Source organism: Hyla sarda, chromosome 10 (assembly GCF_029499605.1).
Source record: "Hyla sarda isolate aHylSar1 chromosome 10, aHylSar1.hap1, whole genome shotgun sequence".
NCBI classification, from domain to species: domain Eukaryota; kingdom Metazoa; phylum Chordata; class Amphibia; order Anura; family Hylidae; genus Hyla; species Hyla sarda.
This window is the reverse complement of record NC_079198.1, coordinates 47,736,133-47,758,383: the sequence shown is the minus strand read 5'-3', so window position 1 is coordinate 47,758,383 and position 22,251 is coordinate 47,736,133. Positions and strand designations below refer to the sequence as shown.

At 41.6% G+C, this 22,251-nt stretch overlaps 1 protein-coding gene and 1 non-coding gene across 18 annotated transcripts in view; one reads left to right on the top strand and one right to left on the bottom strand.

The window, feature by feature from the left end:
• Positions 1-22,251, top strand: part of PHLDB1 (pleckstrin homology like domain family B member 1) — a 727,524-nt gene that overhangs the window by 130,436 nt on the left and 574,837 nt on the right. For 16 of the 17 annotated variants that reach the window (XM_056544025.1, XM_056544036.1, XM_056544037.1 and 13 more), the window contains 2 exons: positions 6,222-6,345; positions 7,389-7,559. In XM_056544025.1, the coding sequence (XP_056400000.1) occupies positions 6,222-6,345; positions 7,389-7,559 (295 nt within the window). Of the gene's footprint in view, positions 1-5,050; positions 5,163-6,221; positions 6,346-7,388; positions 7,560-22,251 lie in introns of those variants that run through there. The other variant, XM_056544034.1, reaches the window with a different exon arrangement.
• LOC130294714 (U6 spliceosomal RNA) lies at positions 2,949-3,055 on the bottom strand. The gene has a single exon (XR_008848590.1). It is a non-coding gene; the product is annotated as a U6 spliceosomal RNA (small nuclear RNA).

Genomic DNA, 22,251 nt, shown 5'->3' with positions numbered 1-22,251 from the left:
TTACAAATTTTGGGTGGCTTTTTTTCCTAATACCCCTTGTGAAAATGAAAAAATTAAGATAACACCAGTATTTTAGTGAAAAAATGCAAATTTTTCATTTTCACGTCCAACTTTAATGAAAATTATTCAAATACTTGTGGGGTGTTAAGGCTATCGATACTTCTTGTTACGTTCCGTGAGGGGTGTAGTTTCCAAAATGGGGTCACATGTGGGTTGTTGTTTTTTTGCATTTATGTCAGAACCGCTGTAATGATCAGCCACCCCTGTGCAAATCACCTCAAATGTACATGGCGCTCTCACTCCTGAGCCTTGTTGTGCACCCGCAGAGCATTTTACGTCCACATATGAGGTATTTCCCTACTCAGTAGAAATTGCATTACAAATTAACTGTGTAGGGGTATATGTAATGTTTTACCCTTTATTTTGTGTAGGTGTGGTGTAGTGTAGTGTTTTTAGGGTACATTCACATGGGCGGGGGTTTACAGTGAGTTTCCCACTGGGAGTTTGAGCTGCAGCAGAAAATTTGCTGCATCTCAAACTTACAACAGGAAACTCACAGTAAACCCCCGCCCCTGTTATTGTACCCTGTACATTAACATGGGGGGGGGGGGGCAAACCTCAAGCTGTCGCAAAACTACAATTCCAAGTATGCTCTTTAAACAGCAGAGGAATAGAGAGGGCGCTACCTAGCGCATTACCACTAAAAACCAGGGTGAACAAAGGTAATTGTAATGCTCACCCAGAATGTTACACTAGCCAAGTGTAACAATGGAAAATAACTTGTGTGTGAGTATGCCGGCAGCCGGTCCACCTTCGGAAAGATGCACAAATAAACAGGGAGCCTCCAAGGAGGTGGCGGACATCAGGAGGCGCTGGACACCCTCGGATAGGTAGAATCAACTTTAATCACCCATCATGCAACGCGTTTCACAGATTATCTGCTTCATCAGGCATACTCAGGTGAGTAAAAGCACACTATATATAGGGAACTGGGTGGTTAGCCCTCCAGGTGAGCCAAGGAGGGAATTAACCCTCAAGGCTCCACTGGAGGGGAACCACCCAGTGTACAAAGATATACATACGAAGAAACAACAAAGGGGGAAAATTTCACATGTGAACAATACATATAGAAGAGAACATGTATAAAAAGGTATATAAAAAAAAAATATATATATATATATATATATATAAAAAATATATAAAAAAATATGTTCATATATACAGGAATGCAGGGGTTATAGCTAACTAGCAACTATGTTCAATAAGGTAGAGTATTGCACAAAAGGCAACTAGTAGAGGACAATGATACTATGATACTATTAATATAACACAAAATTATACATATTACCGGGCATTTTCCATTGTCTCGTTCAATCCTCCTGGAAATAAAGTACCTAAAGTAAAAATCCAAAATGACTCTCTATTGATCAGTCTCTGAAATCTATTGCGGATGTAATCTGGAATGGTTTCAATAATGATTAATTTGATGCTATTAATATCTTTATTGTGTTTTAATGTAACATGACGTGAAACGCTATGGAGAAGAAAATTTCTGTTGATGTTTGACCTGTGTTTGTTCAAGCGGGACCGCACGGCCTGAACCGTGCGGCCCACATATTGCATGCCACAAACACAGGTCAATAGGTATATGACGTATGAACTGTCACAATTATGGATACCTTTTATAGTGTAAGATAGTCCAGACTGGTTTGACTTGAAACTATTAGTACCCCCTGCAATCATGGGACAGCAAAGGCATCTCCCACGACTACAGGGGTATACCCCCGACGTCACATGGGGTGTAATATGATTTTTCACAGGTTGATCAAGGGGTTTTAAACGGCTTGCTAGCCTTTCAAAACATTGGGGTATACTCAAGGATGACCCAATTTTGAAGAAGTTTCTCCCTCAACACCCAGGGGTAACTTTCCGGAGATCTAGCACTAAACACTCCTCATCAACATCATCTTCACTTTTACCCTCACCATTGGGAAAAACCACTCCATTCATTCATCTCCATTCATTGGACTAATAACACATCAGGAATTTATAATCCACACCCTGAAATAAAAGCTATCTTCATTAGATATATAATATATCTCTTATTCAACATCCTATCAACAGCCTACCGAAATGTATGTCTGCACATCAGCGCTAATTTTATTACCTAATTATTTTGATTATAATTATAACAGTCCAGATGACTATAATGTAATCAAATCAAATCTCAAGTATCACATTGTATATGAATACTGTATATACTGCTGCTATAAATCAATACTTTTGTCCATCAACCATCAGTATATTCCAAACTTTCAACTACCTTAACCCCTTAAGGACTCAGCCCTTTTTCACCTTAAGGACTCAGCCCTTTTTTGCACATCTGACCACTGTCACTTTAAGCATTAATAACTCTGGGATGCTTTTACTTTTCATTCTGATTCTGAGACTGTTTTTTCGTGACATATTCTACTTTATGTTAGTGGTAAAATAAAAAATTATTTTACTTTGAAACTCTCTGCTTATATTAGAAATACTTAATAGATGACCCCATTATAAAAACTGCACTCCTCAAAGTATTCAAAATGACATTCAGTAAGTGTGTTTCACAGGAATTGTGAAAATGAAAAATTAAGGGTAACACCAGCATTTTAGTAAAAAAAATAATTTTTTTTTGTTTTTCCATCCAACTTTAACGAACATTCTTTAAACACCTGTGGGGTGTTCAGGCTCCCTATACCCCTTTTTATGTTCCGTGAGGGGGTGTAGTTTACAAAATGGGGTCACATGTGGGGGTCCATTGTTCTGGCACTATGGGGGCTTTGTAAACAAACGTGGCCTTCAATTCCGGACAAATTTTCTCTTCAAAAGCCCAATGGCTCGCCTTCTCTTCTGAGCATTGTAGTGCGCCAGCAGAGCACTTTACATCCACATATGGGGTATGTTTTTTTTTTATGGAATGCTTCACCAATTTGCGTGTCATCCTTGCGCAGGGGCCATGCTAATCTTCTCTGTATCGTTCCAATTTTAGTATATGTGCTGCCGAAACGAGCACCATATGGGTGCAAATTTTGAGGGGGTGTTTTCCTATTTTCCCTTGTGAAAATGAAAAATTTAGAGTAACACCAGCATTTTAGTGAAAATGTTTTATTTTTTTATTTTCCCATCCAACTTTAATGAAAACTCTTCAAACACCTGTGGGGTGTTAAGGCTTACTATACCCCTTGTTACATTCCGTGAGGGGTGTAGTTTCCAAAATGGGGTAACATGTGGGTATTAATTTTTTTTTTGCGTTTCTGTCAGAACCGCTGTAAAATCAGTCACCCCTGTGCAAATCACCAACTTAGGCCTCAAATGTACATAGTGCGCTCTCACTCCTGAGCCATGTTGTGCGTCCACAGAGCATTTTACGCCCACATATGGGATATTTCCGTACTCAGCGTTACAAATTTTGGGGGGTCTTTTTTACCTTTTACCGCTTGTGAAAATAAAAAGTAAAGGGCAACACCAGCATGTAAGTGTAAACATTTTAATTTTTTTACACTAACTTTTCCTTTTCATAAGGCTGTTGCTAAACTCCCAGCATGCCTGGACAGTCAGTGGCTGGGGTTGTTGTTTTGCAACAGCTGGAGGCTCTGCTTTGGAAATACTGTAGTGTTTTACCCTTTATTATGTGTTAGTGTAGTGTAGTGTTTTTAGGATACATTCCCACTGGCGGGGGGTTACGGTGAGTTTCCTGCTAGGAGTTCGCGCTGCAGTGAAAAATTTGCCACAGCTCAAACTTGAAGCAGGAAAAACACACTGTAAACCCGCCCATGTGAATGTACCCTGTACATTCACATGGGGGGGGAAACCTCCAGCTGTTTCAAAACTACAACTCCCAGCATGTACTGACAGACCGTGTATGCTGGGAGTTGTACTTTTGCAACAGCTGGAGGCACACTGGTTGGAAAACCTTCAGTTAGGTTCTGTTACCTAACTCAGTATTTTCCAACCAGTGTGCCTCCAGCTGTTGCAGAACTACAACTCCCGGCATGTACTGATCGCCGAACGGCATGCTGGGAGATGTAATTATGCAACAGCTGGAGGTACGCAACTACAACTCCCAGAATGCCGAGACAGCTGTTTGGGCATGTTGGGATTTGCAGTTTTGCAACATCTGGAGGGAAACAGTTTAGAGACCACTGCACAGTGATCTCCAAACTGTGGCCCTCCAGATGTTGCAAAACTACAAATCCCAGCATGCACAAACAGCAAACTGCTGTGTGGGCATGCTAAGTGTTGTAGTTTTGCAAGAACTAGAGGGCCACAGTTTAGAGGTCACTGCACAGTGATCTACAAACTGTAGCCCTCCAGCTGTTGCAAAACTACAAATCCCAGCATGCCCAAACAGCTGTGTGGGCATGCTGGGAGTTGTAGTCTTGCAACATCTGCAGGGCTACAGTTTAGAGACCACTGTACAGTGGTCCCTCAACATACGATGGTAATTCGTTCCAAATCGTTTGTCGAAATGTATGTTGAGGGATCCGTGCAATGTAAAGTATAGGAAGCTGTACTCACCTGTCCCCGCCGCCCCGGACCAGGTCCTCACTGCTCTCAATGCTGTCCCAGGGGCTCCCGAGTCTGTCCCGCTGCTCCGCTGTCTTCTTCACGATCCTGAGGCTTCTTTCGCATCTTCTGCAGGGTCCAGGCCTCGCTTTCTGGTGACGTTATTACGCTGTTGCGCCGGCACGGCGTGCGTAGTGACGTAATAACGACGCCGGAAAGCAAGGCCCGGACCCGGAGAAGATGCAGAAGACGCCGAAGGATCGCGAAGTGGACCAGGAGCAGCAGGAATAGGTAAGTGAACCTGCCCGAGATGCTTAAACTGCTATCCGACAGCAGCATAAGCAGTTTGCCCTGTCAGATAGCAGTTAATGCGATGGCCCCAACATATAAAAGCATCGTATGTCGATGGTGACATCGACATGCGATGGCCTCTGAGAGGCCATCGTTTGTCGATTTTATCATATGTCGGGGCAATCGCATGTCGGGGGGTTACTGTATAGTGGTCTATAAACTGTAGCCCTCCAGATGTTGCTAGGCAACTCACCGGCTTCTGTAGGATCCAGGGAGCCGCATCGCCGTCCTCTGCTGCCGCCGATCGCCGCCGGCTGCCGATGGTAAGTGGACCTCTGGCGCCGGTCCCGGTCGGTTCCCCCGTTCTGCCCGGACAACAGTGGGTGGGCAGAGTGGGGGAAACGAACGTTAACCCCCCCACTCCTGATCTGCTATTGGTCATCGCTTCTGAACGACCAATAGCAGGGAGAGGAGGGGTGGTACCCCTGCCACCTCACTCCTATCCCTTGAGGGGGATCGTGGGTGTCTTGGACAACCCCGATCCCCCGTATTTTCCAGGTCACCGGGTCACCAGAGACCCGAATGACCCAGATTCGTCACAAATCGCCGGTGTGAATTCACCGGCGATTTGCGGTGATCGCCGACATGGGGTGGGTCTCAGGACCCCCCTGGGCATTTGCACAGGGTGCCTGTGGGAGGGCACAGTCACTGAGGCCAGGACACAGGTGCCACAGCCCCATGCATTCAGGAGGTTGCACAGGAGCCTCTAAATTAGAGGAAGTGTGGCAAGAGCTACTAATGGCCACCAACAGGGGCAGCACAGAGCAGAGTCCTTTGTGACACAAGTGGCTCAACACTAGAATAAAAGGGGATACATCAGCCACAAGGTGTATCTAATTGCTATATGCTGCTGCCGCCAGGGCTCAGGCTATCAAACACCTAAGAGCCAGGATGAATTTTCAGTCACCATTGAGACCTGGTGACTAGGATTTGTCGAGCCCTGGCTATAAGACAGTTGGAAGTTAGAGAACAGAACAATGCCTTGAACAAAAAAGCTATTGAATGAAAATTTCTAAAAAAAAATGTGCAGCTAGACAAGCTGAAGAATTTGAAGAACAAAGGCTACATTGACTCGAACAGTGAGAAAACAAAATGCACTGAAAAACAGCTTATGAGAGCTGAATGGCTTACTAACAATGAATGGCTGATCTATAATAATAGCTGAGCTCCTTACTTTATCCAGTATGTATTTAAATGGAGTGAGGATTTCTGTTCACTGAATTATTAGCACAAAGATGTTTGAGGAAAGAAATAAGCTTACGATGTATGTCTATGTGTAGATCCTATTATAGAATTGTCTGTATCATTTTCATCACACACAGAGTACACCACTGGATCTGATAGATACCGGGAAGGGTCTGAAAGTGCAAACGGAGAAACCTCATCTTGTGAGTCTTGGGAGTGGGAGGCTGAGTACTGCCATCACGCTGCTGCCTCTGGAAGAAGGTATTGTGTTACAATTGTTAAAAACCTAACTATGAAAGTATATATCTCAAGTGAGTCCACTTCTCATATTTTTTGCAAACATTTTATTATATCTTTTCATGTGACAACAATGAGATGTAAAGGAGTGAGTGCTCCATGTTCAATGTTGTGTCCCCTCAAAATTATTTAACACACAGCCATTAATGGCACATTGGCAACAAAAAGGAGTACACACCAAAGTGGAAATGTCCAAATTGGGCCCAAAGTGTTAATATATTGTGTGGCCACCATTATTTTCCAGCACTGTCTTAAGCCTCTTGGACATGGAGCTTCACAGAAAGCCACTGCTCCACTCCTCCATGATGACATTACAGAGCTAGTGGATGTTAAAGACCTTGCGTTCCTCCTTCTTCTGTTTGTGTACTGACAAGCTAACCCCCTCATCCTTCAAAGTCTATAGCAATGTTGGCAGCACTCATAAGTCTATTTCCCAAAGGCAACCTCTGAATATGATGCTGAGCACGTGCACTCAACATCTTTGGTCAATCATGACCAATTTTTTTTCCTACACCTGCTTTCCATTCACACCTTAAACCTTGAAACACTAAGAGTCACATGACACTGGAAGGTAAAATGGTTAATTGGGCAATGCGGCTACATGGAGAGAGGGGGCCCACATATTGGATGATCCTATCCCATTCCTTATACTGTTGGTTAGAAAATGTGCAGAACTCCTCTCTTCAGGAAACTTCACTGCCAGCAAAATGAATGGGGGGGGGGGGGGTCTTTGACCAATGGGTCATGGAAATCAAGGTGAAATATACATCAGACTTCTCTGTCCTAGTGTAAAAATTTTGCTATGGAGCCCCACACCCTGGCATGCAAGTATCATTGATAAACAGAAAATATAGTTTAGATCTGAGCTTGGATACCATATATCTCATAGCTAGCTTTACATGTCTAATTGGTAGTAGAATCCAAGCAACATTTTAATTATTTTTGTCTACCAACTTCTAGTGTTTACAGTTATAATGTGCTTTCTGACCTTCTTTTTCTTGACACAGGGAGGACCACTTTGGGTAATGCATCTAAGGATATTTCCGTACGGGGTCCTGGTGTTGCTGCTCAACACTGTTTTATTGAGAATATCAGTGACACTCTAACCCTACATCCATGTGGGAATCCTTGTTCTATCGATGGAATTCCAATAACTCAACCTACTCGTCTGACACAAGGTATGACTTGCAGCAAATACAATACAATCAATCTGATACAATCTGTAACATACTCATGGCTTAAGTAAATAGAACTTCATCCACTCTGAAATTAAATAATTTTGTTATTTCTCAGCCCAACCTCATGTTAACTCTAGAAAGTCATGTTGACCTTGTGAGCATGTTAGATATATGTGCTATAAAAGCTGCCAGCACAGACACAGAATGTATATGCCTACATATGCCTGGAGTCCTTGTGGTATACTTCAGACTATTATGCATCAGCATACTTTTTCCTTATATACAGGAAAGCATAGACTGTTGTGCCTTCCTACACATAGGGATACTGTAACAAAATGTATATCATCCACTATTCTCCCATCATACAGTACACCAACAATGGAATACAAAAAATAAAATATGAACAGACTCTAATACTGTTATTTGCTTACAAAATGAATAATCTCTGATACACTCTATCACTTAGGCAATGTTTACATGGATCAATAATCAGTCATTTTGCAGAGCAATCAAATGGTTGCTTAGTCTAATTACATACTAAATATCACTTAGGCAATATTACTAAATACATTGCTGCATTACTGAACCACTTGTTGGGCTGTGCACTATGCACCAGCATAACAAGGAAAGAGTTAACTCTCGCTGATGAGCAGTGTTAATCAACTCTTTGTGGGGTATCCAGTATACACGGTCATCCAAAGATGGTCAGACATTCACTTACCCCATCCTGGCTTCAGCTCTGTCCTGATCAATGTATATCTGCCCCCTAATGATGTCTAGTGATAAGTATGGCTCTGTTCTTATTATGCATTTTGCACAATGTGAACAGAGCCTTTCGGGCAGTGTGTTCCCAAGCAGGTATCCTTCAGCTGTTGCTAAACTATGACCCCATCCTTCCCAAACAGCCAAAGGTTCCAGGTGAAGAGCTGTAAAATGATGGATCTCTTACTTAAATCCATTACTTAGGTGGAGCATTATGGTAGTAAATCAGTTCATCCCTAATGCGTCCCAGCACGCACTGAAGGCAGGGAGCAGGCTGGCCGGGCTGCTTGCCTCATCTATATTCTCCCCGCGGCCCGCCCATGGCTTCATTATTCAAATTCTTTACTCTCATACCACTAGAAAATGAAAGCCAGCAGGGAGGTTCCTTGCCTCCAACGCACACTAGGGCGAGTTAGGAACAAAGTGATTTATTACCATAACATTGCACATATGAAACAGATTTAAGTAAGTGCCCCATCATTTTACAGCTCTTTACCTGCACTATAACCCAGTATCCTTGGTTTAGTGCAGGTAAAGAAGCTGTCTGTTTAAAGGGGTACTCCGGTGAAAAACTTTTTTTTTTTTTAATCACCTGGTGCCAGAAAGTTAAACAGATTTGTAAATTACTTCTATTAAAAAATCTTAATCCTTCCTGTACTTATTAGCTGCTGAATACTACAGCAGAAATTCTTTTCTTTTTGAAGAACTGTCTGCTGACATCACAAGCACAGTGCTCTCTGCTGACATCTCTGTCCATTTTATGAACTGTCCAGCTCAGCATATGTTTGCTATGGGGATTTCCTTTTACCCTGGACAGTTCCTAAAATGGACAGAGATGTCAGCAGAGAGCACTGTGTTCATGATGTCAGCAGACAGCTCTGTGTTTCAAACAGAAAATAATTTCCACTGTAGTATTCAGCAGCTAATAAGTACAGGAAGGATTAAGATTTTTTAATAGAAGTAATTTACAAATCTGTTTAACTTTCTGGCACCAGTTGATTTAAATAAAAAAAAAAAAGTTTTTCACCAGAGTACCCCTTTAAATATAAGTAAAGATTTCCTAATTCCATTTACATGTATATGTGTGATTCAAAAAAAAGTGCCACATGATTTATTAATTTCAAGAACTTTTAAAAAGACTAGGAAGCATTATTTATTTGTGCTCGTGGTTAAAAACATTGCATATGCATCTGTATGAATAACAAAACAGACCTTACAATTGCGGTTGAAATGTGCCATAAGCAGACATTGCATACGTACCTGTATGACTGATAGTTGACCCTACAATAGCAGTTGAAGTGTGCCATAAACCGCGTCCAAGGGCACGCCTATAGAGGACAAAAAATGCAAACCAAGTAGGAAGGAAAACAAAGTTGATAAACAAGTCACTATATCAAACCAAAGACTGAAAGCATCAGACATGTCCTTCTGTAGAGTGTAACTAACAAGACAGCGCAGTAATGATCACAGCAGACACCTGGCATTATGGAGCTGAGGATGCCGCACCCATTCAAGGAAAAACCTGCCAACTTGACCGCATCACAATTGACCTCCGAACTAAGGTATCAACATATAGTGGGGAAAAAAGTATTTAGTCAGTCACCAATTGTGCAAGTTTTCCCACTTAAAAAGATGAGAGAGGCCTGTAATTTTCATCATAGGTACACTTCAACTATGAGAGACAGGATGGGGGGGGGGGGGAGAATACAGGAAATCACATTGTAGGAGTTCTAATGAATTAATTGGTAAATTCCATGGTAAAATTTGTATTTTGTCACCTACAAACAAATTTTTCTTTAAGTGTCTCCTCTGTCCTCCACTCATTACCTGTATTAATGGCACCTGTTTGAACTTGTTATCAGTATACAAGACACATGTCCACAACCATAAACAGTCACACTCCAAACTCCACTATGGCCAAGACCAAAGAGCTGTCGAATGACACCAGAAACAAAATTGTAGACTTGCACCAGGCTTGGAAGACTGAATCTGCTATAGGCAAGCAGCTTGGTGTAAAGAATACAACTGTGGAAGCAACTATTAGAAAATGGAAGACTTACAAGTCCACTGATAATCTCCCTCGATCTGGGGCTCCACGCAAGATCTCACCCCATGGTGTCAAAATGATCACAAGAACGGTGAGCAAAAATCCTAGAACCACATGGGGGGACCTAGTGAATGTCCTGCAGAGAGCTGGGTAACAAAGGCCACCATCCATAACACACTACGCCGTTAGGCACTCAAATCATGCAGTGCCAGACGTATCCCCCTGCTTAAGCCAGTACATGTCTGGACCCATCTGAAGTTTGCTAGAGAGCATTTGGATGATCCAGAAGGGGATTGGGAGAATGTCATATGGTCAGATGAAACCAAAGTAGAACTTTTTGATAAAAACTCAACTCGTCGTGTTTGAAGGAGAAAGAATGCTGAGTTCCATCCAAAGAAGACCATACCTACTGTGAAGCATGAGAGTGGAAACATCATGCTTTGGGGCTGTTTTTCCAGGACGACTGATCCGTTTAAAGGAAAGAATGAATGGGGCCATGTATCATGAGATTTTGAGTGAAAACCTCCTTCCATCAGCAAGGGCATTGAAGATGAAATGTGTCTGGGTCTTTCAGCATGACAATGATCCCAAACAAACCGTCCGGGCAATGAAGGAGTGGCTTCGTAAGAAGCATTTCAAGGTCCTGGAGTGGCCTAGCCAGTCTCCTGATCTCAACCCCATAGAAAATCTTTGGAGGGAGTTGAAAGTCTGTGTTGCCCATCGACACCCCCAAAAAAACACTGCTCTAGAGGAGAGCTGCATGGAGGAATGGGCCAAAATACCAACAACAATGTGTGAATACCTTATGAAGAGTTACAGAAAACGTTTGACCTCTGTCATTGCCAACAAAGGGTATATAACAAAGTATTGAGATGAACTTTTGTTACTGACCAAATACTTATTTTCCACCATAATTTGCAAAAAAAATTCTTAAAAAATCAAACAATGTGATTTTATGGATTTTTTTTCTCATTATGTCTCTCATAGTTGAGGTATACCTATGATAGAACACATGGAGAAGGAGAAATGTCGGCACTGCCGCACTCACGATTCTGCCGGAGTATACTGGATCACTGCACCTTCAGATCCAAATGCCACAAATCCGGTGCTCAGTCCGCCATAAGCATAAGCGTAGAAAACTTAAAAGAAGAGATCGCAGACGGCACTCACAGAAACAGCAAGAAGTTTTAATAAAACTTCTTGCTGTTTCCGTGAGTGCCGTCTGCGATCTCTTCTTTTAAGATACCTATGATAGAAAATTACAGGCCTCTCTCATCTTTTTAGGTGGGAGAACTTGCACAATTGGTGGCTGACTAAATACCTTTTTCCCCCACTGTAATTAGACAAACTTACCTGTGGCAAGCTCAGTAGAAGAGGAACCGAATGTCTGTCAGACACAGGCATAACATCATCGGTACTTTGCAATAAAGGGCAATAATACAAATACTAGGGAAAATGCATAAGGACCTAAAAACGAAAACCTACAATCCAATGAATATCATCGACCAGCCCCTAAGTAAATATGTCATCGCTAAGACACCAGCCTGAAAGTGCGACCTGTGGAGATGCCATTCCACCTGTGGATATCACTAAGCATACGCAGAACTAAACGAAGAAAAAAAAAACAAGCAGCAAAAATTATATATTTTTTATATATAACCCCCCCACCCCCAACGAATATAAGCCCAGAAATGATCTGATCTGACTATGCGCCAGAGTAAATATCAGAGACACTCCCACCTGAGCCTGAGACCGATCCCAGTGTGGACAGTTTGCCTGTGAAACATTCCTGTTACCTGAGACCCAACCTTACCTGTAACCTAAAAAGTACATTATACAGCCAATCCACCTGTAAACATGACAGATCCTACGTAACTGCCATGTCCATATACGAAACAGGTCTTAAAGTAATCATCATGCCTGTATATGTGACATGCCTTAGCGTAATCATCGTGCCTGTAGTTGTGACAGGACTTTGCGTAACCACCGTGCTACCTTCCACCACCTGTGAATCATGATGTTATTGCTCTGAAAAAATGTGTCAGTAACAATAACTGTGCAGAACATTCCCCTGCAAACATGGCAGATATGATGGGTAGACAATCGCCTATGTGTCGAGATGTTATTGCTCTAAAGCCTTGTCAGCAAACAATAACTGGAGTAGTGCATCCCCCTGCAGACGTAGTAGGTGTGATGGGTATATAACTACCTATGTGTCATAATGTTACTGCTCTGAAAGAGGAAAGTGTGTCAGTAACAATAACTATGCAGTGCACCCCCCCTGCAGACATGGCAGGTATGGCGGGTATACACCGCCTATGTGTCAAACGAGGTTATTGCGCTGAAATACATGTCAGCAAACAATAACTGGAGTAGTGCATCCCCCTGCAGACCTGTGTCAAAGTACTGAAAAGATATTAAGAAAGAAGAAAAACCAAATTAAATCTATATAAGTATCATTTTTATCGTATGGGCCTACAGAATAAAGATAAGGTTTCATATTTACTGAAAAGTGCAGTGAATAGAATCGAAAGCCCCCACATTTTTTGTTTTATTTAAATTTTGCCCTACAAAGATTTTTTTTTTTTGTTTTGCCATAGATTTTGTGGTGAAATAATCGATGTCATTACAAAGTAAAATTGGTGGCGCAAAAAAACAAGTCCTCATATGGGTCTGTAGGTGAAAAACTGAAAGTGTTATGATTTTTAGGAGAGGAGGAAAAAAATAAAGTGCAAAAATGAAAAATGGCCTGATCTTTAAGGGGTTAAAGCACCATCCCCACCTCTATACAAACTCCCCATCAATATTGCCTCACATAGTAATAATGTTGACTTTGTGCCCCCATACACAGATACAGCCCTAACACATGCACACACAGCCCCTATACTATACACATACAACCCATGTATACACACATACACTGCCCCCATGCCCACATACAGAGCACCCATATACAAATGCAGCCTCAATATATCAACACACAGCCCCCATAACGATTTTACATTTTGGCACTTTTTTTTTTTTACTCTTTCACGCCTTCTAATAGCCATAACTCTTTAAAAATTCCACCTAAAGACCCATATGAGTCTTGCTGTTGTTGCTGTTTGCCCCACCAATTGTTCTCTGTAATGGCTTTACTCATTTGACCACAAAATCTATGGCGAAACAAAATTTAAATTATTTGTGGGGCGACATTGAAAAAAAAACTAAACAACGAAACACCATTTTGTACATTTTGGGGGATTCTGTTTCTAGGCAGAACACTTTTCAATAAAAAACCTTTACTCTCTAGGTCCATACAATTACAATGATAACTAATTTACAGTATATAGGTTTGGTTTTGTTTAACTACTTTTGAAAATTTTCTTTTATTTTGCCATTCACTTTTGATGGGACTTTTTATTATTTTTTTTCTGGTAAATTAAGTGAACAAAAATACACAATTCTGGACTCTGTTACTTTTTTTTACATTTACGGCACTGACCATGTGGTTTCTTTAACGACGCAGGACGTATATTTACGTCCTGCGTCGGCTCATGCGATATAACACGGGGTCACGCGGTGACCCTGCGTCATATCGGGTCGCTCCTGGCGGCCATCAACGGCCGGGACCCACAGCTTATACAGGACATCACCGATCGCGGTGATGCCCTGTATTAACCCTTCAGACGCAGTGATCAAAGTTGACCGTCGTGTCTGTAGTGAGACTGAAAGTATCCCGGCAGCGTCGGCATCCCGAACAGCTTACAAGACACTGGGAGGATATCTAGTTGCCTCCTCGTTGTCCGATGAGCCAATGACTGCTCCGTGCCTGAGATCCAGGCAGGAGCAGTCAAGCGCCAATACATACCAATGACCAGTGTAAAAGATCAGTGTGTGCAGTGTTATAGCCCCCTATGGGGGCTATAACACTGTGAAAAAAAAGTGTTAATAAATGTGATTTAACCCCTGCCCTAATAAAAGTTTGAATCACCCCTTCCCCCCCCCCCCAAAAAAGAGTAAATAAAAATAAAAATACACATATGTGGTATCGCCGCGTGCGTAAATGTCCGAACTATAAAAATATATAGTTAATCAAACCCCGCACGATCAATGGCGTACACGTAAAAAGAATTCCAATGTCCAAAATAGCATATTTTTGGTCACTTTTTATAACATTAAAAAATAAATAAAAAGCGATCAAAAAGTCAGATCAAAACAAAAATGGTACCGATAAAAACTTCAGATCATGGCACAAAAAATGAGCCCTCAAACCGCCCCATACGCAGAAAAATAAAAAGTAATACGGGTCAGAAGAGGACATTTTTAAACGTAAAAATTTTCCTGCATGTTGTTATGATTTTTCCAGAAGTATGACAAAATCAAACCCATATAAGTAGAGTATCATTTTAACCGTATGGACCTACAGAATAAAGATAAGGTGTCATTTTTTACCAAATAATGCACTGCGTAGAAACGTAAGCCCCCCAAAGTTCCAAAATTGCGTTTTTTCTTCAATTTTGTCGCACAATGATTTATTTTTCCGTTTCGCCGTGGTTTTTTGGGTAAAATTACTAATTTCACTGCAAAGTAGAATTGGTGACACAAACAATAAGCCATAATATGGATTTTTAGGTGGAGAATTGAAAGGGTTATGATTCTTAAAAGGTAAGGAGGAAAAAACGAAAATGCAAAAACTGAAAAACGCTGAGTCCTTCGGACATTTTCACGCACAGCGATACCACACATGTTCATGTTTTGCAAAAATATCCGAGAAGTAGAAAAGCATGTCTGCACTCACCATATTAGATTAAGAAAGTTCGGACTTTATTGAAGTAATGTCCATGTACAAAACATATTCGGACAACAACAAAGCAATGTCCATAAACAGAAAAAGTTCACCCAGGTGCAGGGAGGGAAAGCAGCTACCAGCCTGCAGTCAGAGCGTAACAGAAGAACGACAGCGCGGTTTCACGTCAATGATGCATCATCCGGTTCCTGATCCATTGGATTACCAGCCAGGTATATAAAGCAAAAAGGGGAAGTAGTGACCCTTCACAAACAAGAATACATAGCTTTCAAAGTATACATATACATATTAAGACCAATAAAGATCATAACAAATTTATCGTGCTAATCTATAGAAAAGAGCTAAAATCATTCCTTTCATTGATACCTTTCAATTTTATGATGCACTTTGCTTTGCATTGTAGTAATTTTATATGTATGTCTTGCGGTTGTTGTGGAATGTGTTGTAAACCTGCAAAGCGAATATCAGCAATTTTTCCAACATGATGGTCATCTATATGAGTGATGAATCGAGTAGCACCAATTTTTTTTCGTAAAGAATACAGGTGTTCTCGAAATCTACCATTGAGGTTTCTTTTAGTTTTTCCTATATAGAAATAGCTGCAAGTGCAGGTTAAACAATAGACTTTAAAGTTAGATCTACAAGAAATAAATTGATTAATTTTAACTGTATAACTGCCTAATTGGATGTACTTTTTTTTTTATAATATGTTTGCAATAGTTGCAGTGCCCACATGGAAAATTACCAACTGGTATATTTTTTGTAAGCCAGTTTGATTCCATATCTGTTTTAGATGTTTTTTTTATTTTTAATATAATCATGAATATTTTTATTTTTTCTAAAAGTTACTATGGGTTTGTTTTTAGCTATTTCACTGAGTAGCTGATCTTGTTCCAACATGTACTGTCAAGGATGGCTCGAGGAGAGGCTTTCAAATGTGATTGACTGTGCTGTTATATACTGCTAAGTGTCGACACAAGAATTATACATCAAACAGGCCTGCTGGTATAAACTCTTTCTCAGCATACTCACAGCTGCCCAAAGGAGTTCTGTTTAATCCAGGAAGTACATTTAGTTTTTTACATTTGACAAAGAAGGAGGTTTAGTTATACATTTTGATTGGTTGTTTGATTATTGCGTCCGTATATATTAGCATATCTAGTTCTCTGTCCATCAGATATTTTGTCTTTCACTTCTTATCTCGGTCGTGCCGGCGTCATGGCAAGGCCTACATCGTAGTCAAGAGCAGATTGCAAGCTGGTTTATGGGTTAAGGGGTAGGTAACAAATATATTTTTCCATTTCAGCAATGGCATATTAGTTTTAATATATTGATCAGTCATTAGAAACATAAGGGTCATCCCTATCAATTCCCCCCTAAAAGATAATTGTTACCGTTCACATCTTTCCCTAGAATATATTGCGCCTTATAGTCTCAGGTTCAGGTGGGAAAAAGAAAAAAAAGGGTAGGGGTGCTTCACTGGTTTGAGACGAGCGGCTCATTGTGAACCACCCCCCTTTGTACCCAGACTGATCCTTTACCTTAGACTCCTATATTAGCCCTACTCTGTTGGGTTTGCACTTGCACCATTGGCATAAAGGATGGTTGTTCACATGGAGGGAATTCTCTCAGTCATGCTTGGGTCTGATGTACCAATTAGGTTAAGATAAGCTGAAATAGTAGGTTCAATATCCACATACATTGCCCCTGTTTGAATTGCGGTCTCTACAGTGGAGATTATTGTTTTATTTACACAGGGGACTATACAACATCTAATTGTCATTATTATTGCAATGAAAACCACTAATGTGATAACTATTTGGAGAAACCATTTTTGTATTTTTTTTTCCTCAGTCTCCTAACCACGAGAAATATTGATACCCTGAATTTTTCTTCATTTCTACAAGCATATTAGAACCAGTTTTCCTATTGTCCTTAAAGGAGCCTGATTTAGTAAGTGTCATTCTCTGTAGTAGAGATTTGCCAGCATTGTCTTTTCTTCTATTGGCACTCTGTGGTATATAGTCCCAGTCAGTCCCTGTGTTCCATCCCACTGCTCCCCAATAGTCACATTTGTTCCCCCAGTAGTCATCTGTCACACATATGTTTATTGAATTGTCTTCCCCATCCATAAGACATTGTTTTGGCATCTCGGGACAATTCACTATGTCGCAGTAGTCAAATTTAACCCCTTGGGCACTGGAAGAGTTATGCCAAGACGTGAGATACAAATCTTGGGTCATTGTCAAGTCGGCCCAGAAGTGTGGTGGAGTCGGATTGGGTTGCTGGGTTTGCACCCCACTTATACGAAAAAGGATATGTATCAGGAGCAGGGGCGTAGCTAGAAACCACAGGGCCCCGGTGCAAAAATTTGCACAGGGCTCCCATACCACCTGACGACCTGCTTCCCCAACACTGGACGACCCCTTACTTGGCCGCTCAAAGATTTTAGTCAGGAGAATACACAAATATATAAGTGACTAACAAGCAGGGCCAGACAGACAAAACATATGCCCAGGCATTTAAAGAGGTACTCCCGTGGAAAACTTTTTTTTTTCTTTGAAATCAACTGGTGCCACAAAGTTAAACAGATTTGTAAATTACTTCTATTAAAAAATCTTAATCCTTCCAGTACTTTTTAGGGGATATATACTACAGAAGAAATGCTTTACTCTTTAGATTTCTCTGATGTCATGACCACAGTGCTCTCTGCTGACCTCTGCTGTCCATTTTAGGAACTGTCCAGAGCAGCAAATGTTGGCTATGGGGATTTTCTCCTGCTCTGGACAGTTCCTAAAATGGACAGCAGAGGTCAGCAGAGAGCACTGTGGTGAAGACATCAGAGAAATCTAAAAAGTAAAGCATTTACTCTGTAGTATATAGCCCCTAAAAAGTACTGAAAGGATTACGATTTTTTAATAGAAGTAATTAAATAATCTGTTTAACTTTCTGGCACCAGTTGATTTAAAAAAAAAAACGGGAGTACCCCTTCAAACCCTTAAGGACCAAGGGCGTACAGGTACGCCTTTGCTCCCTGGTACTTAAGGACAAAGGGCGTACCAGTACGCCCATGGGAATTTCAGTCCCTGCCACGCGCCGGGCGGGGACCGGACGGGGGTGACTGCTGATATCTATCAGCAGGCACCCCGCGCAAATGCCCAGGGGGGGTCATCAGAATTCACACTTGCGATTTGCGGCTATTCCGGGTCATACGGGTCTATGGTGACCCGGTGACCCGGAATATAACGGGGATCGCGGTTGTCCATGACACCCACGATCCCCCTGAAGGCATAGGAGTGAGGTGGCAAGGGTGCCACCCCTCCTATCCCTGCTATTGGTGGTCTAGACGCAACCACCAATAGCAGATCAGGGGCGGGGGGCTTTACTTTCGGTTTCCCCATTCTGCCCACCCATAGGTGGGGCAGAACGGGGAACCGACAGAGGACCGGCGCCAAAGTCCACTTATCCCGCGGGCGAGGCTGCGAGCGACCATCGGTGGAGGAGATCGGAGTCCGGCGATATCGTGCGGCTGGCTCCCTGGATCAAACGGAAGCCGGTAAGTTGCCTAGCAACATCTGGAGGGTACAGTTTGAGACCACTATACAGTGGTCTCTAAACTGTAGCCCTCCAGATGTTGCAAAACTACAACTCCCAGCATGCCCAGACAGTTGTTAGGGCATGCAGGGATTTGTAGTTTTGCAACAGCTGGAGGGCCCCAGTTTGGAGATCTCTAAATTGTAGCCCTCCAGATGTTGCAAAATTGCCAATCCCTGCATGCCCAAACAGCAGATTGCTGTCAGGGCATGCTGGGATTTGTAGTTTTGCAACAGCTGGAGGTCCACAGTTTGGAGATCTCTAAATTGTAGCCCTCCAGATGTTGCTAAATTGCCAATCCCTGCATGCCCTAACAGCAAACAGCTGTCTCGGCATGCTGGGAGTTGTAGTTGTGTACCTCCAGCTGTTGCATAACTACATCTCCCAGCATGTCCTTCGGCGATCAGTACAGCTGGAGGTTTGCCCCCTCTCCCATGTGAATGTACAGGGTACATTCACACGGGCAGGTTTACAGTAAGTTTCTTGTTTCAAGTATGAGCTGCGGCAAATTTTCCGCAGTGTTTCCAAAACGGAGCCTCCAGCCTGTTAGTGTAAAAAAAAAAAAAAATGTTTACACTAACATGCTGGTGTTGTCCTTTACTTTTTATTTTCACAAGAGGTAAAAGGAAAAAAAGACCCCCAAAATTTGTAACGCAATTTCTCCTGAGTACGGAAATACCCCATATGTTGGCGTAAAATGCTTGGCGGGGACACAACAAGGCTCAGGAGTGAGAGTGCACTATGTACATTTGAGGCCTAAGTTGGTGATTTGCACAGGGGTGGCTGATTTTACTGCGGTTCTGACATAAATGCAAAAAAATAAATACCCACATGTGACCCCATTTTGGAAACACCCCTCACGTAATGTAATAAGGCGTAGAGTGAGCATTTACGCCCCACAGGTGTCTGACAGATTTTTGGAACAGTGGTTCGTGAAAATGAAAATTTAAATTTTTCATTTGCACAGCCCACTGTTCCAAAGATCTGTCAAATGCCAGTGGGGTGTAAATGCTCACTGCACCCCTTATTAAATTCTGTGAGGGGTGTAGTTTCCAAAATGGGGTCACTGTTCTGGCACCACGGGGGGCTTTGTAAACACACATGGCCCCTGACTTCCATTCCAACCAAATTCCCTTTTCAAAAGCTTAAGCTTCTCTTCTGAGCATTGTAGTGCGCCAGCAGAGCACTTGACGTCCACACATGGGGTATTTCCATACTCAGAAGAAATGGGGTTACAAATTTTGGGGTAATTCTCTCCTATTGCCCCTTGTAAAAATGTAAAATTTGGGGAAAAAAATGCATTTTATTGAAAAAAAAAATGTTTTTCATTTACACATCCGACTTTAACAAAAAGTCGTGAAATACCTGTGAGATATTAAGGCTCCCTGTACCCCTCGTAACATTCCTTGAGGGGTGTAGAGAAATTGGGTTACAAATTTTGAGAGAATATTTTTTTCTTTTACCTCTTTTAAATTCAAAAACTGGGTCTACAAGAACATGCGGGGAAAAAAATGAAGATTTTGAATTTTCTCCTTCACTTTGCTGCTATTCCTGTGAAACACCCAAAGGGTTAACACACTTACTGAATGTCATTTTGAATACTTTGAGGGGTGCAGTTTTTATAATGGGGTCATTTGTGGGGTATTTGTAATATGAATGCCCTTTAAATCCACTTCAAACCTGAACTGGTCCATGAAAAATTCCGATTTTGAAAATTTGGTGAAAAATTTGAAAATTGCTGCTAAACTTTGAAGCCCTCTGATGTCTTCCAAAAGTAAAAACATGTCAACTTTATGATGCAAACATAAAATAGACATATTGTATATGTGAATCAAAATATTATTTATTTAGAATGTTTATTTTCCTTACAAGCAGAGAGCTTCAAAGTTAGAAAAATGCAAAATTTTAAATTTTTTCATAAAATTTTGAAATTTTTCACCAAGAAATGATGCAAGTATCGACAAAATTTTAACAATAACATAAACTAGAATATGTCACGAAAAAACTATCTTGGAATCAGAATGATAGGTAAAAGCATCCCAGAGTTATTAATGCTTAAAGTGAAAGTGGTCAAATGTGCAAAAAATGCTCTGGTCCTACAGTGAAAATTGGCCTGGTCGTTAAGGGGTTAAGAATAAGCAGCCCATTTTTCTACTGGGGGTCCAACTGCTGGGACCCCCACCTATCTCCTTGGTTCCAGTTGCTCTCCAGCTGTTATGAAGCTATAACTCCCATCATGTCTGGAGAGCCTCAGGCATTTTGGGAGTTGTAGTTTTGCAACAGATGGAGAGCCACAGATTAGGGTACATCGTCACCTATCATCACTGCAGAACTAACAAGTGATTACAGCTCTGATGGGACAGTCAGGAGAATACACAATGGTATCTGTAACCTGAGTGACGTCTTCTCTGTTGTCTTTTCTTTTCTTCTTCATCTGGTCCAGACGTCAAGACGTCTTCCAGCTCCATCTTCTCTGCAGAGTCTGACACCTGGACATCATAGGTTCTCACTTTGTCAGTAGATCCTTATCCTCTGTATGAAGACAATAATCATTTTTATTGCTAAATACTGTACCTCCTGCATATAATACTGCCACACACTTTATCCCCTGAATATAAAGCTACTATCCACTGTACTCCTTGAATAGAATACTGCCACCTACTGCACCCCCTGAAAATAATACTGCCATCTACTGTACCCCCTGAATATAACATTGCCACCTACTGTACCCCTTGAATATAATACTGCCACACACTGTATCCCCTGAATATAAAACTACCATACACTGTACCTCCTGCATATAATACTGCCACCCACTGAACCCCCTGAATATAATACTGCCACCTACTGTTCCCCCTGAATATAAAATTGCCACCTCCTGTTCCCCCTGAATACAATCCTGCCACACACTGTACTCCCTGAATATAATCCTGCAACACAATGTACTCTCTGAATATAATACCACCACACACCGCACCCTCTCCAGGCTCCTCTGCCCCCTCCCCAGACCCCAGAATTCTGCTCTAGGCTCCCCTGCCAAACTCTCCAGACCCCAAAGTCTGACCCATACCCAATCACCTCCTGTCCCCTCACATTGATGAACAGTGTATGTGTTTATGTATGATAGATGTGTATGAGACTGGTGTATGTATGGTAGATGTATGGTTATGATATTTGCGTGTATGATAGATGTATGTATGATATATGTAGGATACATATACACATCAAACACCCATATATCATACATATACACCTAGCATTCATACGTACATCTATCATACACACATCCATCATACATACATCATACATCCACACATCATAGATACATCCATCTAGCTTACACACATCTATCAAACATACACACATCACAAATACACACACATACATGCACACTTCTAGCTTACACACACCTATCAAACATACACACATGATACAAACAGACGCCCGGCGCCTCTGCTGAGCCCCCCCCCCCCCTCCCACACAAACACATGCATAATACA